Below are 18,342 nucleotides of genomic sequence, written 5' to 3'. Positions count from 1 at the left end.
CAGAGGTGTGTGTGTGTGTGTGTGTGTTGATACTTCACTGAAGAGTCAGTGATAGCTGAGCTGAATCATGAGGGAAGAATCTGTCACCCAGAGAAAGCTAGCCAGCTAACAAGCATGTACGAGAGATGGAGCCAGAAATAATGTGGGGTGTTCAGGGAATTTTAAGGAATTTGGCATTTATGGAACACAAGATCTGTGGGATACAACGGTGGGAGGGAAGACTAGAGGGAGAGATATGGATGAGATTGAGAAACACTGTATGCCGAAATAGCAAAAATCCATTCCCAGTCTCCCTTTCCCCGTGTATCTCCCTATCAGAGATCAGAAGGCTAAGCACTCCATCTTTCAGCTTCCTTTGTACCTAAAGAGATCATATGATATGAGCTTTATTTGGGAGATGTATAAGGCAAAGGTGCTGAGGGTTGGGGAGAAAGGGGAGTAAGCCCACTCAGAAATAAATGAAAGTTATAGGATAGGTTAATGGATCAATAGAGGGATGGATAGACGGATAGACATGTGATAAAGTGAATCCAATAAATTATTAATGATATACAATGGAATACTGTTTGACCATAAAAATGGATGAAGTGCTGATACATGCTACAACATGGATGAACCTTGAACTCATTATGTGAAATAAAAGAAACTAAACACAAAAGGCCACATATTGGGTTTCCATTAATATATAATGTCCAAAATAGGCAATTCCATAGAGCCAGAAAGTGGGTTAGTGGTTGCTTAAGGTTGGGACAGGGGGAGTGGGAATGACTGCAAAGTGGTAGAGGGTGAAGAAAAGATTCTAAAATTGTGATAATGTTTGCATCGCTCTATGAATACACTAAAATCTACAGAACTGTACACTTTAAATGGGTCAACTTTATGGTATTTAAATTATATCTCAATAAAGCTGTTCAAAATGTCCATAGCAAATGCTAGGTAATGGGTATATAGGTGCTTGTTTTAAATTCTTTCAACTTTCCTGTATGTTTGAAGGCTTTTATAATAGAACACAGAGGGAAAAGGAGTGAGGGAAGGGGATGCAATGCCAGGTGTTACCAGGTGGCTGCCTATCCATCAGGCACAATAGAATCTTCTGGAAGGGTCATAAACAGGAACTGTAGGGGAGAGTGAAGAAGGGGGAAATCCATCTACCCAGCTCCCTCTCATCTCCTATTTCCATTAGCCAAGGATTACCCAAAAGCTAACTAGTCTGTTATTTCCAGGTATGTAGTCCAGACCTTCAGCAGCTTGCTAGAAACCAGGATTCACATTGCATCATACATTTCCTCCAATTCTAAAAGTGGAGGAGCAACTCGGCCTACATGTGGAGAGCCAACAGGGTGCTATCCAGGAGAGAGAGAAAAGGCAGAGAGGGACTATAAGAAGGTGTATGAGGTTTGTGGCCTAGTACATCAACTTGAAACTTCTCAAAGATGTACTTTGGTGTGGGGCTTCTTTCATTTGCAATGCTGGCTACTGGCTGGCCATTCAATCCAGAAACCAATGGCTGTCAGAATTGGGAAACTTTCTCATATTATTTCTTTGATCATTTTCTCCTTCCCATTTTCTTTTCTCTCTTTTTGTTTTTAGAAATCCTGAATGTATCCTCTATGTTTCTTATCTTTTGCTCCTATTTTCCATCTCTTTGTCTTTTTCTAGGATTTCTTTTTTTTCTTAGAAGACTTCCTCTATTTTTTCCCAAACTCTTCTATTTTTTTTAAAAATCATTTTACTATGGGAAATTTCAAACATATACAGAAGAAAGACTAGAATAATAAACTCAGTATATGCTACAATCAGCTTCAACAATTATCAACAGTCTTGTTTCATCTGTGTCGCCTACCCACTGCCACTGCCCCCAGACTATCCTAGACATCATATCGTTTTGTACTTCACTATGAATTTCTAAAAGCATAAGGACACTTAAAAAACAAAACCAAGGGCAGCCCCGGTGGCGCAGCGGTTTAGCGCCGCCTGCAGCCCGAGGTGTGATCCTGGAGACCCGGGATGGAATCCCACATCGGGTTCCCTGCATGGAGCCTGCTTCTCCCTCTGCCTGTGTCTCTGCCTCTCTCTCTCTCTCTCTGTGTCTCTATGAATAAATAAAATCTTAAAAACAACAACAACAACAACAACAAAAAAAAAAAACAAAGCCATTGCAATACCATTAGTTCACTTAAAAAAAAAATAACAGTAATTCCTTAACATTATCAAATATCTGGACATGTTTACATTTCTCCAATTGTCCTACAAAACTGTCCTCTAATAGTTTGCTTAAATTTGGATCTAAATAAAGTTCATATAGTGTCATTGCTTGGTATATCTCTTTAATCTCTGTGAATATATGAATTCCTCATCTGTTTGCCTCCCTAGCCCCCTGGAAGTTTTTGTTGGGAAAACTGGCTAAACTATAGAGTGCCCCAGGTTAGATTTTGCTGACTGCATCCCTGTGGTGTCATTTAACATGTTCCTCTATTCTTTGTGTTTTCTGTAAAATAATAGCTAGATCTAGAGGCTTAATCCTTCTTTTTTTTTTAAGGTCTTATTGATTTATTCATGAGAGACAGAGAGAGAGAGGCAGAAACACAGGCAGGGGGAGAAGCAGGGTCCCTGTCGGGAGCCCCATGTGGGACTCCATACCCAGGACCCCAGGATCATGCCCTGAGCCGAAGGCAGACACTTAACCACCGTGCCACCCAGTTGTCCCGAGGCTTAATCCTTCTACTGAAATTTCATTTCTGCAAATGTTTTTTATTAAAATATAATTAACATAGAATAATATGCACAGGAAGTAGATGTTCAGTTCAATAAATTTTGATAATTGTGTACACCCACATAAATACCACCCAAACAAGAAATAGAATATTTCATCCACCCAGAAAGTTCCCTGGTATCTCTTTCTAGTCCATTCTCCTCTCCATTTCCCAGGCAACCACCTTCTGATTTCTGTCACCATAGATTTGTCTGTTTCAGGATTCATATAAATGGAATAGTATGGGGCAGCCCCGGTGGTGCAGCGGTTTAGTGCTGCCTGCAGCCTGGGGTATGATCATGGAGATCTGGGATCGAGTCCCACATTGGGCTCCCTGCATGGAGTCTGCTTCTCCCTCTGCCTGTGTCTCTCCCTCTCTGTGTGTGTCTCTCATGAATAAATAAATAAAATCTTTTTAAAAAATGGAATGGTAGATAAAAAATAAAAAAATAAAAAAATAAAAAAATAGTATGGTAGATACTCTTTTGTGTCTGATTTCATTTTTTTGACATGTTTTTGAGATTTACCCATGCTGTTCTGCAAAAATTATTTATGATTTTTTAATTTCTCAAATGTCCTTTCTTCTCTGAACGTTCCTTGTTTTCTAGCATCTGTTTTTGCTTCATAGATAACAGTATCTTCTGTTAAATCTCATAAGATAGTAATTATAAATTTTAAAAATTGTTCCCTTCTACTCATTGCATTGTTTCTGCTTTCTATAGCCTCCTTTCTTCTGTTTGTTTTTGCATAGTCTTATTTTGGAGTGTTCCTTTCATAAAAGATCATTGACTGCTCTTTTTTTTTTTTTAAGATTTTATTTATTTATTCATGAGAGACAGAGAGAGAGAAGGAGGCAGAGATAGAGGGAGAAGCAGGCTCCCCACTGAGCAGAGAGCCCAATGCAGGACTTGATCCCAGGATTCTGGTATCGTGACCTGAGCTGAAGGCAGATGCTTAACCTACTGAGCCACCCAGGGGCCCAATCTTTGACTGTTCATATCTAAGAATGTAACATGAAAAAGCGGATAAGAAGCTTGTCAACTGATGGGCTTCACTGTAGGGTGATCCTGCAAAGCCCTTTCAATGGGGACTGACCTGTGAGTATCCACACACCTTTTGTGTTAGGCTACTTCATTTCCTCAGAGAGAGATGCTCCAATAATACCCCATTTGAGAGGGGTCAGTCCACTTGCTCTCATTCTGGAAGCTAAGGTGAGGAGGGGGCTGAGGGTCTCTTCCCTTTCCATAGTATTTCACTTTCTACACCTCTCAGTTGGAGTGTATGTTCCTGAGTCCAGCTTCTCTCCAGTTCAACCTCCTCTGCTGGGGTGGGAAAAGCAGGAAGAAAGACTACAGATAACATCCAACTGCAGTTTAGACTGGTGGCGATTGGTAAATTCTACTTAACAGCACTGATGGTGAGCTTGCTCTCTGTGTGGCATCCTTCCAATGAGCAGATTTCAGAGGTCAGTGACTTTAGGGATTAAAATAGCTAATCAGGACACCAGAGAAACATCAGTGGCTCAGTAGAAGGCATAGGGTGAGAGTGGAGAACATGCCATTTCCTCAACAAAGGATGTGAGACACAGGCTAGGGGAAAAGTTGGAAATAATAATGTACAATACTTATTAAGTGCTTATTATATGCTAAATATTTTCTCAAGTGCTTTATGTGCATTTCTTGTGTCATCTTTATGAGAAGGCTATGAGATAGAAACTATTTTATCTTCCATTTTACAGATTAAAAAACTGAACTATGGAGGGCTTGAATCTTGCCCAAGGTCACCCACCCAAGATTCACAAACATCCCTGCACTTTGAACCACTATGTTACACTGCCTCTATGGAAGTAGGTGAGGTGGCTTTTTCTTACCTTTCCAAGTTTCCTTCAGGATTTCTTTTCTCTCCTTAGAGTCTTCTTCTTCCCTTTCCCCAGCTACCAAGGACCAAAACCTTGGTCCTTCTTGCTTAAGTTGCTTCCCTTCCCCTTTTCCCAATATCCTTTGCCTGTATCTCCGCTAATCAAGCTGGCTGGGCTGCTCCCCACTACAGAGGTTGCCAGGAGGTGGGGATCAGATCCTGAACCATGCTCCAGGACCAAGTTGCTCCCAACCCAGGGAAATAAATGAAGAATCAGCCTGCCATCTTTACAGCACTATAGCCTCTTGGTAAATGGAAAGAGCATGAGGCAGCATACAGGGGAGCTTCAGACCCATTCCAAATAATTTTCAGGACTAAATTTACCTCTTGGCCCTAAAGACAGAAAATGTCAGTGATGGAATTTTGAAGGGCACCACCTCCTTAAGGAGTGGAGGTATTTCACAGAGAAGAATGGAATTAGAGGCGCAGGCCAGATTCTAGGCACCCAAATTCCAACGCAGCCTCCAGCTGAAAAAATTAATTGCCTGCCCTTTATGCCATTTGTCTTCTGCATGTGAACTGCCTCCTCAGAGAGGGGTGGGAGGAGAGAACGGGCCAAGCAGCATGGGGCAGGGTCCAACCACGCTGACCTCTCACAGCTCAGTTTAACTCCTGCAGTCACAAAGGGCCCCCACACATCAGTCTCTCTGTCATCAAAACAGTCGCTTTCAAACCATGTGACCAGAACTGCCATTGCCAGGACTATAGGGATCACCCAAATGTCAGCAGCAACAAAACTCTTAGAGGAATTTTCTCTATATGTTTTTTGTTCTGTTTCCTCACTTTGTTTTGTTTTTGTTTTATAGTGCCTTTTGATGGATCCACATAGTCAATACCTGGTCAGGCAAAACAAGGTATACCCAGCAATGCAGGGTATAAAGCATCAGACCTCATGGAGTTTAAGAAGCCAGTAATAATGCCTCCTTCCATATTGCCCCTCCCCCCCCCCAAGGGGCATCAAGAAGTCCATCTACAACAGTCACTGCATGTGTATTGCGTAGGCCCATCAGGACCACCAGACACCCACAGGTGTTGAAACTTTGAGGACGGTGAACACCCTAGAGTGGGATTAGGATCAGAGCCAGCCAGTCCAGACCTAAGCAGACACCCCTTACATTGCTCTTGCTGTTAGATGCTGGCTTCCGCTGACCCCGTAGCTGTTGTCACTCTTACCCCTGGTCCTATGGGACCCAAGTGGCAGGGCCAAACTGAACTGGATTCAGCACTCTGAACAGTCCCAGTGTGACTCTGGACAGTAGTGGACTGTGACCTTGGCAGTACTGAGAACAGGGAGGGGCCTTTCCCTGGGACGGAGAGGGCACAGTTCACATCCTAATGGTTTTATACATCCATGAAAGACTGTGTGTGTGAACGCATGCATGTTTACGTGCAGGTCCTTCAAGGTCAAGGTCACCAGTAAACCTCCAGCACCCACTGGATCTGAAAAGTTGGCAAGCTTAATCATTGGAAGAAGTGCCAGCCAACACCGTGCCCCTGGTGTGGCCAAGCCAAGCTGGATTTGATGACCGGGCAGGGAGAAAGATGCAGAAAAGGAAGCTCTCTGCATTTGTCGGCGGTGGCCCAGCAAACCGGCCAGCGGAGCAAGAAACTGCCCGCGGATGCCTCTTCCCCCCAGCTCATCACAAACCAGATCCACTCGACAGCACAATCCAAACAGAAGAGGGAATCAGAATGTACATCTTTTGTTTGCCGTGGCAGGAGAACTGTTGAGCAGAGGAAAAAAACAAGCTGAGCTTAGCGCTATCAGCTGTTTCCTGGGGCTCGCTCCTTCCTTCCTCCGAGGGGGGCCTGGCCGCTTTGTTCTTGTTCCCAGCTGCTCCTCTGCGCCTTTAAGCGGTGGCCTTTGCAGACCTCAGAGGAATGCGGCCTGAGACCCCAGGGGATTTAGCTCTGAGGCTCCGCCTGCATGCTCAGCCCCAGGCTGCAGCCTCCACAGTGCCTGCTTTTGCTCCTTGTCTGCTTTCTGCCAACCACTTCCTAGGTGGGCAGCAGGAGCCTCACCAGAGGTAGCTTCCTGCCCTTTCTGACACCCTTGGGAGGACACCCATTTCAGAGAGACACTGCATGGGATCCTAAAGAGAGGTTTCTGCAATAACGCTGTCCACAGCTATACAGCCTGGCATTGATCTGCCGTGATTTGGATCTCTGCTCTACCAATTACTAGCTGGTCACCCCCAGCCAGTTACTCAACCTGAGTCTCACAGCTCCTACTTCATAGGGTCATGATAAGGATTAAGTGATAAAACACACTGAGTACCTCCCCAAAGCTTGGCACGCAGCAGGCCCTCAACAGGTATTAGAGACCATGGTCAGCAAGCCTGGGTTCTGGTTGTCTTAGGCAGGACGGCTACACAAGAAGAAAAACTCCAAAGTCTCTAAGATTCCATCAGATTGAAAGGCAGGGCCTGGCACATGGGCAGAGATCAATAGTTGTGATTCTTCCACTGGAGTGTGTTCATTGGTGGTTTCATGTTCCCTGGATCTCTCCAGCAGCAGTCTCGGCATATTTTCCACAGTGTCTCTAGGATGTGAGGAAGCAAGGCAACTGTGTGTATCTGCTTGGCTCAGTCTAAAGGGGAGCTGCGTGCCCCCACCCCACTGTACTCACTGCAGCCCTGGGGTCCTGCTGGCTCCCTGTGCCTCACAAAGAACAAAGCACAGGTACAAAGGTCACCTGAGAAGCTACAGTGCCAGTGCCCAACAGGTGAGGCAGAAACACTGCAACACAAGGGGTTGTGACTTAAGGGTCTGGTACCTGGCTTCTGGTAGGAAAATCAGAGCAACTGAGTGCCTACGAAGGGCTGACCCTCTGCTAGGCATTTATCTCTCGTTTCTTAATCTTCTCATCAAGCCTAAGACGCAGATGGTATTAACCAGGCTCACTGAAGAGGCATGACTTGCCTGGGGTCAAGTGCAGGGCTATGGTCAGACTAAGTAGCATGTCTGTGCCAATTAGAAGAAGGCACTCTGCATGGCTTGCTGTGTAGAGCATGGGTTGGCCCACAGTCCTCAGTGTCCCTATGGCCAGGTGCCCCATGGGAGGGGTCAGCTGGGCATTTGTACACAGTAGCCATAGTAAGTGGCAGAACCAGGACTGGTACACACACACACCTTCCATCTGGTCGGGTCTGCGGACCATATTTCATCAGCAGCACTGAATCTCAATGGATGCTCTGAGCTTCCAGCATGTGTCCATATCAACAACGATGATGCAACGTTTTGGTCCCTGATTGTATCATCCTGCATGATAGTCCCCTCCTACCACCCCTGTAGACTGCCTGGTGCTCTCTTCTCATTCCTATAATTCACTGAACACTGTGCCGTGAGGGACCCCCAGGTCCCAGGCCCTCTGTTTCACTCCCTCCTATTTACTCTCATCCCAACTCTTTCCTGAGTGTATTTTCAAGGCTGCTTTTGTCATGTTCCTTCCTGAAAGCCTTTAATGGCTCCCTGACACCCTGGGCACTGAGTGCATTGTCTGACTCCTCCAACCACCTAGGGACTGACATCTGCTATGCTCTTCAGTTGCACCCTTTGTCACCCTTCTTACCCTATGACTCCACATTCTAAGCAGCTGCAGAGTCACTCCATTCCATGCCTGAGCCCCAGGCCTCTTGTTCCAGGATTTTAGCTCAGCAGGATTTTTCAACTGTGACAGTATGGACACCGTGGGCCAGATCATTCTCTGTGATGGGGTCTGTGCTGTGCCCCATTGGGTGTTAAGCGGCATCCCTGGCCTCTACCCACTAGATGCCAGTACCATTTCCCCCATCAGGACAACCAAAATGTCTGCAGAGACTGCCAAAAGTCCCCTGGGGGCAAGAATTGCACTCAGTTGAGGACCGTGACCTATGCTGACCCTTCTGTCTAGCCCATTCTCTTTCCTCCTTACCTGCCTGGTTTCCATTTACCTTGTAAGTCAACTTGTCATTTCCTCCTGGAAGCCCTTCCTGACACCGTGATCCTACGTCAGGCTGGGTGCCCTTCTGGTGCAGGGCTGGGCTCAGGGTTGGGCTCAGGCTCATGCTTCCTCAGGCCCATTTGGTGGAGGAGGAGGGGGCCGTGCCTCTGAGGATCCTCCCTTACTCTTTTCTCTCTAAGCCTAAGGAAGTGTGACTTTCCACCATGACTTTCAACAAGATTAATCATGGAAGAAACGAGAGAGCGCTTTGCTGATATTTGGATGAAGGTCCCCCATTTGCAATTCATGAGGATCTGGAAAATGATGTAGACAGCCCCAGCTGGGACCACTGACTGCTGATGGCTCACAGCAGTGGTGATGTGGTGGCTGATGGCTGCACCTACCCTGGGCACTGCTCTCCTCTTCAGGCAACCACCTGGCCCACGCTGCCCCCTGCCAGCAGCTGGCTAAGGTCACTGACTAGCCCCTGGAGGGATACAAAAACCTGAGCTCTGACCTGTCTGGAACAACTCTGAAGGGCCATCCTGATTCAAGAGCTTGTTGAAGGATTGACTGAGGTCTTGATTCCACTTCATTGTGGATCAGCTTCCCCTTCTGCCCAATCCTGCCTTTCTCTCATGCACCTATCTCCTGAGAATGCACCCTAATAAGTCTTCCGCATGGAGATGTGTCTCCAAGTCTGTTTCCAAGGAACCCAGCCCAAGACACTGCTCCAAGGACTTTGCTGATATCCCTCAGATATCAGGTTAAGTTGTATTTCCCTTATGGTTAACTCTCCGATCCTCAGAAATTAAGTCAGATCCTCCTTGGAGAGCCCCATGTACCACATCTTCACAGCATTTATCATAATTGAAACTAAATTCCTGTGAGTGATTATTAAGTTCTATCTTCTCCATTAGAGTAAGTTCCACAAGGGCAGGAAATCATGTCCATTTTTTGCTCATCATTCTTTGTTTTAGGTTTAGCATAGTCCTGGCATGTGGGAAACTCAATACATAAACTGTGAGTGAAGGAGTGAGTGAATGAATGACTGCCTTTTGAATGAAGAGATGTTAAAAATAATTCTAAGGCTTTAATGAATATTTTTGAATGCCCTCAACAGTGATAAATACTTTGAGAATGGATTTGAAGTTTTTGGTAGTGATCAAAAATTAGTAGGAACTAAATTTAGTTGATGATTGTGTTTATAATTTTGGTGGAGACCAGTGTGTGACCAGGAAGTAACCAGAATTCTTCTCCTATAAGGCTCTTAAACTGTTTCTCAGAAATAAATTCTCAAGGAGAAAGAATTTTGGAGCAGGGTCATAAAGATCATAAGGTAAGTAGGTGTTAATTTCGATGAAACACTTTCTGAGATCTTTTAAAGATCACTTATTCAGTGTGTCTCTAGCATTGTATTCAGGACAATAGAGCCTTCAAAATAAATATAATGCCCAGTCTCTGTCACCTAGTAGCCCCCTGAAAATAAGGAGTTGGTCAGAAGCTTCAGAGCAGGCTAAGGTGACCAAATGTGTCACAAGCTTTTGGGTCACTGTCCTAACTTCATTCCCATTCCTGACAAAGGAACACGTCTTAAGGATTCATGTTCCATAAAATCTGAAGGTCATTGTTCTCTGCTTAGAATGCAGAGTTTGAAAGTCCCAGCAAGAACCCCACTGGCCAATTTTCCTATTATATTTTCTTGGAGTCTCTAAAAAAAATGATCTGAATTAGTTTTATTGTATGCATGTAGATGTCAGCTGAGAACAGGCGGGAGTGCTTATCACATTTATTAAAAGTGAACATAGACAGTGGCTGGGACCATGTTTATTTATATTGTGCCTATGTGTGGGAGGCTGGCTCTGAAACATTAGTCACATCGTTCCTTGTGTAGGTGGGGGTGCTCCTGTTTGAAGTCTTAACTCTATCAGAGGTTCAACTAGAGTAGTGGTTGGTATCCACATCAGAGCAGCCTGAGGAAGATAAGCTAATGTCATCACATGTACTCACTCTGAGTTGTACCAAGAGAAAAGCCTTCTATAGCATTAAAAACCATAGGCCATGTCCTGCTCCCTGTGTGAATTTAATAGGGTAGAATCAAAACTGTAAGTGCCTTTGAATCTGATGTACCTGCATTCATATCACATATTAGCAATGTGACTCTGAGTGGGTAACTTAACCTCTCTGAGTCTCAATTTCTCCATCTCTAAAATGGAGCTAATGATATTCCTACCTCATAGAATCTTCTTATAAAGGATCTAGATCCCATCATCTCTTGATTAAGGGGTCAGAAACCTTTCAAACTTCTCAAACCATAGAGATAACAACAGTTATTGGGGGTATCCACTCTTTTTGCCTAGCTGACATCGATTTCTCATTCTTTTCCATCTTGATTTTTCTTTGGAGAACACATTCTTCTGCTGTCAGTCCATAAGATTTAGATGGGACAGACTTTCTCCCTGGTTCCTGGAAACAGCAGTGATCTCATTCTGGCCAGTGGAATTGGTTGTGGTTGGGCATGTGATTTGAGTTGTCCATTGAGAGTCTTCACTGGGAAATGTGAAAGAACTATTTGTAAAGAAGTGTTTTCTTTCCAGAGGGTGCTCAATTGGTAGGATATGGATGGAGATGCTGGTGGCCTCTATGTGAGGATCATCTGAATAAGAGTGAGGCCAACATCAAGGACAGCTGAGCAGAGAAACAGAGGGAGAGATTCTCAGGGAATCTACTGCTCAGGTACCTGGATTAAGCCAAGACTTTGAACAAGTTTTCAAGTTATGAAAACCATTAATTTAATTTTTTAAATAACTTCATTTTGTCTCATAAGATCCCTGACTGAGGGGCACCTGGGTGGCTGAGTCGGTTAAGCATCTACCTTCAGCTCAGGTCATGATACCAGGGTCCTGGATAGAGGACTGCATCAGGCTCCCTGCTCACTGGGGAGTCTGCTTTTCCCTCTCCCCTGCCCATGCTCATGTTCTCACTTGCTATCTCTCTCTCTTAAATCAATTTTAAAAAAGAAAAAAGAACACTGACTGATAGTCTATTAAATCATAGTAACTTATTCCATATGTTAATCTTGTGAATTTATAAGTCTTTTCCCCCAAAATAATTAAAAGACTATCTCATAGGCTCATAAAACTTGGAGATGAAGGAAGTCCTGTGGCCTACCTAAGATGGCAGACAGAAGTCACTGACACAGCTGGGACAGGGACCCAGGTTTTCTGCCTCCCAAGCCAGCACTCTTAGGCATCTCTGCCTCTCCAGGTATGTCTGCCTCGATCTTTTTCACACCTCAGCAGAGCCACCCATGTCTTTCTTCCCTGAGGGTCCTCCTTCTGTCACAACATTCTAGGAGTGGTTCTGTGCTCCCTTCATCCCCTCCACTGAGGACAGCCACATTTTAAGAGAAGTAAGTCCAGGTGTGGGTCTTGATGGAGCTTAGGTGAGAAGCCGGTGAGGTGTGGGGGAAGGGTGCTGAACTGTAGACATATTACTGTTCAGAGCCCAAGGCCTTTCCTCAACCCATATTACCTCCTGTGTGGATCCTTCCAGTAGCTGCTTGCAGGTCCTCCAACCCCAGTCTCTTTCTCCTTTAATTCATCTTACATAGTGTCCAAATCATCTTCCTAAGAATCACTCCAGTCATGCCACTTTCTTCTTGAAAAACCTTTGGTGGCTCCCTGTCGTCTATAGAGCAATGTCCACAGTGCTTTACCAAGTGTCCTTTAATAGCCTGAAAGGGTCTGTGCCCTTCCAAGGATGACTAGCTTCTACCTAGAGAAGAATTACCCACTTGGAAGAATCAAGTCCAGAGTTTCAAATTCTATTACAGCCTCAAGTTCTATTATAATAGATGGTACATATTTTAAGCCCTCTGGGAAAGGAAAACATTGTCCCTCTAACAATGCCCAGCACCTTAAAAAAAATGTCCAGCACCTTGCTATCTTCTTTATTAATTTTGATGCTATCTTACAAAAAATCTTTCCCCCAGCTACCTTCTTTTATTAGCTCATGGTTCTGTTAGGTCAGAAGTTTGAGCATAGGGACGCTTGGGTGGCTCAGTGGTTGAGCATCTGCCTTTGGCTCAGGGCATAATCCCAGGACTCTGGGATCGAGTCCCACATCAGGCTTCCTGCATGAAGCCTGCTTCTCCCTCTGCCTATGTCTCTGTCTCTGTGTCTCTCATGAGTAAATAAATAAAATATTAAAAAAAAAAAGTTTGGGCATAGTATAGGATCTTACAAGAGCCAAGTCAAAATGTCTGCTGGGCTTTAGTCTTATTTGGAGCTTAGGATCTCTTCCAAATTCAGGTGGTTATAGCACATGGAAAATGCCAAAATCCCAGAGATATTGATCTCATCATCCTGCAGCACCTGCCAGCACCACTAATCTCCACATTTCTTGTTACATAAGGAAAATAAACCCCTGTCTGATTTAATCCACTGCTATTTTGGTTTTCTAAGATATGCTGCTGAAATCAACCCTTAACTGATACAGCTCCCATGACTACACCACTCCTACCTCTCATCCTATTTCTTTAACTTCTTCAAGGTTAAAAACCTCTTCCTCATCCCTTCACTGTTTCCCAAATGACTCAGTGGTACCTGATGCTTTCCAAGTCACAATGACTCCAAATCTCAATATCTAGCCCAGACCTCTCTCCATAGCACCACACCTATAGGTCTAAGTGCTCAGGGAACATCCCTACCTGCCTGCCTCATAACCCACACGATCATCACTGAATTGGCCAGCTTTTCCACAATTCTGCTCTTCTTTCCAGTCACTGGAGCTAGAGACTCTCTCTGTTCTTCACCTTCATACCCAGCTGGTCTTAACATCCTAGCAGGTCTCTTTCCAATGGCGCCAATTGAAGATGTGGCTTCCACATCTTCAGTTTTACTGTTTTCTACAGGTACCCACCATCTCTCCCTGGGGCACTGCATTAGCCTCCTAACTAGGTCCTCTGCCTCCCATCCACAACTCAAATTGGTCTTTTAAAGATGCAAATCTACTCATGTCATTCCCCTTCTTAAAACCCTTCAATGGGGGGGATCCTTAGTGCCTGCCTTCAGCCTAGGGCGTGATCCTGGAGTCCCAGGGTCGACTCCCATGTCCGGGCTCCCTGCATGGGGCCTGCTTCTCCTTTTGCCTGTGTCTTTGTCTCTCTTTCTCTCATGAATAAATAAATAAATAAATCTTTTTTTAAAAAGTGGAAAGAAAAAATATTAAAAAAAAAAAACAACCCTTCAATGGCTCCTTTGGCCCCCACAAGAAAGCATTCCAATGACTTTGCATGATCTGAACCCTACACATCTTGTCAACACCTCTTATGTTACAGCCACATAAAATCACCTGCACTCTTCCAAATTTGCCATGATTTTTCTCACTTCCTTGCCTGATTATCCTGCCTTGTAAGTTGGAAACCATACAAAGACAAAGTTTCAAGCAAATATTTAAGAGCCTGTCTTGGGCCCTTGTCTTCCTGAGCATTCTCCCACCTTTGTGCACAGAAACTCAGTGGTAAAGACCTATCAGAATCTTGGAGATTTTGTATTGTTTGCTTAACATAATTGCTTTGTTAATCAAAGAATTAATACCCTTTTAATCAAAGAATTCTCTGCAAGCCACTTTGAACCAAATTGATCAAAATAAGTATCAGTTCTATGTTCTCTTCTATACATTTTCATTCAAAATCTCACCTTTGGGCAGCCCCTGTGGTGCAGTGGTTTAGTGTCGCCTGCAGCCCAGGGTGTGATCCTGGAGACCTGGGATCCAGTCCCACGTCAGGCTCCCTGCATGGGGCCTGCTTCTCCCTGTGTCTCTGCCTGTGTCTCTGCCTCTCTCTCTATCTCTCTGTCACTCATGAATAAATAAATAAAATCTTTAAAAAACAAAACAAAACAAAACAAAATCTCACCTTTATCCAAAGTAAAACATCCCCCCATCTGTACTCAGTGGGAAAGGAGATATTTACTTTAATGTGCTCTTAGGGATTTCATCTTTTTCTTAGCCTATTAAAGTTTATCTCCTAGGACCTCAGAATTTTAGGACCCAGCCCCTAAAATTTTCCAGCGGAGGAAACCAAGGCTCTATTGGTTCAGGATCATGGCACTGGGAAGGTGGTTATTGGTGAAACATAGTAGCTGCCAACTATGATTCAGCTCTTTCCATCTTGCCATGAAAGCACAGACCATCTCTCTAACTCACAAGGAAGGCTCCCTGTGCCTACCAGGAGAAGAGAGCAAAGAAGCCCCCAAATAGCCAGTTAAGCTAATCCTCTTACATCACTCCCCTTAAGGCAAAATGACAACATAAGGGCTTTAGGAAGAAGGAAATTAGAAGAATTATGTCCAAGGCTCTGTTTGTCCTGGGAATAGATCAGCCCTCTTCCCTCTTCTCCGACTCTGTGCACCACCCTTGGGACCAATGAGAGCCACTCACCCTCTGTGTGACAGGCTTGCCATCCTGGATCTGCACGGCCAGGCCCAGGTCAGACAGCCTGCAGTTGCCGAGGTCATCCAGAAGCACATTCTCAGGCTTCATGTCCCGGTAGACAATGCCGAGAGAGTGTAGGTGCAACAGTCCGCAGGTCATCTGGGCAGAGTAGAAGACCACCCTGCTCATGTCCAGGCCCCGTGTGCCTACACTGTAGATGTGGAACTTGAGGTCTCCGCCATTCATCAGGCTCATGACCAGACAGAGATGGGACTTGCTCTCAAAGGCATAGGCCAGAGAGACGATGAAAGGGCTGCTGACCCTTTCCAAGATTTCCTTTTCTGAAAGAGCCATTTTCTCACCATTTTTCTTCTTCAGCCGCTTCTTGTCCAGTTTCTTACAGGCATACATCTTACCAGTGTTTCTCACTTGGACAGCACATACCTTAAGGAGAGAAAAAAAGGGAGATGATGAAGTAGCAGTAGAAAGCACTGGAAGGAAATGGGGCAAGGTTGATTCGGGGTGTGGAAGGGCAGAAATCAGGAGAGGTGCAGAGATGGCAGGCTTTGGAGAAAAGAGAAGCCATCAGTAAGAGGGGTTCTTCAGGAAAGAGCTGGGACCCCAGTGAGGTACCACTGCCCCTCCCACGAGGTGAGCCATAATGAAAAGTAACAGGGAATAGCAAGTGTCAGCAAGAATGGAGAAAAACTGGAAGCCTCATGCATTGCTGGTGGGAACCTAAAATGTGGAAGATTTTGGTGGTTCCTCTAAAAGCTAAACATAGAACTGCCACACACCCCAGCAATTCTACTTCTGGGCATATAGACAAGAGCAGTGAAAACAGGTATTCAAGTACATGTACATGAAAGTTCACAGCGGCACTGCTCACGATAGTCAAAAGGTGGAAACGACCCAGGTGTCCATCAACAAATGAATGGATAAGTGAAATGTAGCATACCCACACAATAGAATATTCAGCTATAAAAAAGGAAGGAAGTACTGATAGATCCATAATGTGAATGAACCTCCAGAACACTACGCTCAGTGAAAGAAGCCAGATACAAAAGGTCACATATTGCGTGACTCCAGTGGCACGAAACATCAGAGTAGGCAAAACCATGGAGACACAAAATAGACCAATGGTTGTCAGGGGTCGGGGAGAGGGGAATGGGGGGGACCTGCTAATGGGGGGTGAAGCAAATGTCTTGGGGCTACACAGAGGTGATGGTTACACAACATTTTTACAAATGTCCTAAATGCCACTGATTTGTATGCTTTAAAAACGGTTAGTGGTTAATTTTATGTCATGTGAACTTTACCTCAGAAAATGTTTTTTGAGCGCTCACTTCGGCAGCACATCTACTAAAAAATGTTTTTCTACTTAAAAAAAAAAAAGAAAGAGCCGATCACAGCAGTGTGTATAAAACTGATTCTAGACTTTACTTCAAGATAAGTGTTTTCTCGGATTTCTGAAGTTTTTCTCAAATTACATCCATTGCCACAATTAAGGAGAAAGGGAGACCTCCCGCTGTCGTGTGTTGTGATCATTCTCCAAAGCGTCCGGGGCACGTCAGAGTTCTTCTGGCATGGACCCCATGATAAAGATTCTTGGCCAACTCCACATTTTGTTTGTCTTTCCTATGCCACTCTCATTTTATTTCACGTGGTGACCAGAAAAAAAAGATGTGAGAACGAGCTAGGAATTCTCCACAGGCGGCACTGAAATTCGTTCTAGTGAGTTCTCTTAAGAATTTTTTTTTTTTTTAAGGCAAAACAAACTCCTTTTATGCTGTGTACTTCACCTTCTACTGTGGCCATTCTGAGACACTTACCTCCCCAAAACCACCTTTCCCCAGGACGCGGAATTCAGTGAAGTACTTTTCTGACACCGGTTGCATCTCAAAGACTTTCCACTGTAGAAACTTGTCATAGAACGGGCTGGCCAGGAAATCCTGGAAGGGCTGGTCCTGCAAGAAGGTCATGACCTCGGCCTTGGCCTGTGCTACCAGGACTCTCTGCTCTTCCTCGGTGGTGGCTGCTTGGCACTTGGTGGCCAGAGCCGAGCTGAGGAAGGGGTGCGGGTGCCCTGGAGCAGGGGCAGCCACACAAGTGGCCACCAGCCCCTGCAGCATGCTGCCCTTGACGGGGCCCTCCTCAGCCAGCTCCCAGCTCTGCACCTCCTCAAGGAAGGCCACGGCCCCTTGGTACGGGGGCACTGTGGCCAGAAAGTCCCGAAAGAGGCGGCGGCCGATGGGCTGCTGCTCGCACAGGTTGTTGAAGTCCTGGGGCAGGGACTGGCGGAGCTGGGTACAGCACTGTGGCCCGGGCAGTGCCAGGCTCCGGCGCCGCCGCTGCAGCTCCCTGCTGTCTCCATCCGAGGTCTTCCGGGCCTGTAGGTAGGCCGTGTTGGCGATCAGGTTGTCCAGACCCCCCATGTCGACCATGGCTGGACACAGGGTATGCTCCCAGGAAAAGAAAAGGAAGGAGGGAAGGCTGTGGTGGAGACTTGGTCGGGTCTGGGGTCCACTGGCTGGTTTCCCTTGCAGGTTCAATAGCTTCCAGAGGATTTACAGCAAGTCTCCTAGTCCGCGGGTGGGACTGGTGGAGGGTACAGAAAGACGTTTCTCTTGTAAGAAGCTTTGCTGGCTATGTATAGCTGGCCAGGGAAGGGCACACCGCAGGTCATGCTCCCATCCACCAGGAGGAAAGCAGCCTGAGATACCTGCGGGGGCTACTTGTTCTTCATGGGGGCCTTTTCCATACACACTGGCTCCCTGAATACACAGCTACCACTTTCCAAAGGAAAGGAGTCATGATAAGGTGGCATACTATTTGTTGCTCACAGCATTATTGTATTAAACTGTTTCTAATTTTACATGACTCCTACCAGGCTCAAGCTATGTAAACTCCTAGGAATGCCAGGTCAGGAAGAGGAACTGTGAGAGGTAGGAGAGGTTTTCTTCTAGCAGCCCGACTCAGAGCAGGTTACAGAAGGGGATGCTCTGAACTCTGAGTCCTGAGACATGTTCCCAGAGGCCCTCGGGGACTCACGTTGTGGCCTTCAGAGTGGGCTGTGGCTTTCTCACAGCCAGTTGCACGCTGAACAGCCTGTAGAGACTGTCCAGTTATGGCTTTCCTAGTTCCCAGGAGTCTGAGAACTAAAGTACTAGGCTAAGAAAAGGAGGGGCGGGGGTCATCTTGACCCAAAACATCCCATGAAGTGACATAAGCAGAAAAAAAACACCACTTCACCTGTGGTTGCAACTGTCCTGAGGGCACAATCTATTGAGTGGCATCTGAATGTGAAGGAGCC

The 18,342-nt window shown here is 45.5% G+C and overlaps 1 protein-coding gene across 1 annotated transcript in view; it reads right to left on the bottom strand.

Annotated features, from left to right (window-relative positions):
• GRK7 (G protein-coupled receptor kinase 7) overlaps positions 1-17,627 on the bottom strand; it is a 30,294-nt gene extending 12,667 nt beyond the window's left edge. The window contains exons 1-2 of the mRNA XM_026018525.2: positions 16,862-17,627; positions 15,036-15,473 (exon numbers count right to left, since the gene is read on the bottom strand). Coding sequence (XP_025874310.1) covers positions 15,036-15,473; positions 16,862-17,473 — 1,050 coding nt within the window. The 5' untranslated portion in view covers positions 17,474-17,627. The remainder of the gene's footprint in view (positions 1-15,035; positions 15,474-16,861) is intronic.
• Positions 17,628-18,342: the final 715 nt, after the last annotated feature.

This window comes from Vulpes vulpes, chromosome 11 (genome assembly GCF_048418805.1).
Source record: "Vulpes vulpes isolate BD-2025 chromosome 11, VulVul3, whole genome shotgun sequence".
Taxonomy (NCBI): domain Eukaryota; kingdom Metazoa; phylum Chordata; class Mammalia; order Carnivora; family Canidae; genus Vulpes; species Vulpes vulpes.
This window is presented reverse-complemented; position numbering and strand designations above follow the sequence as displayed.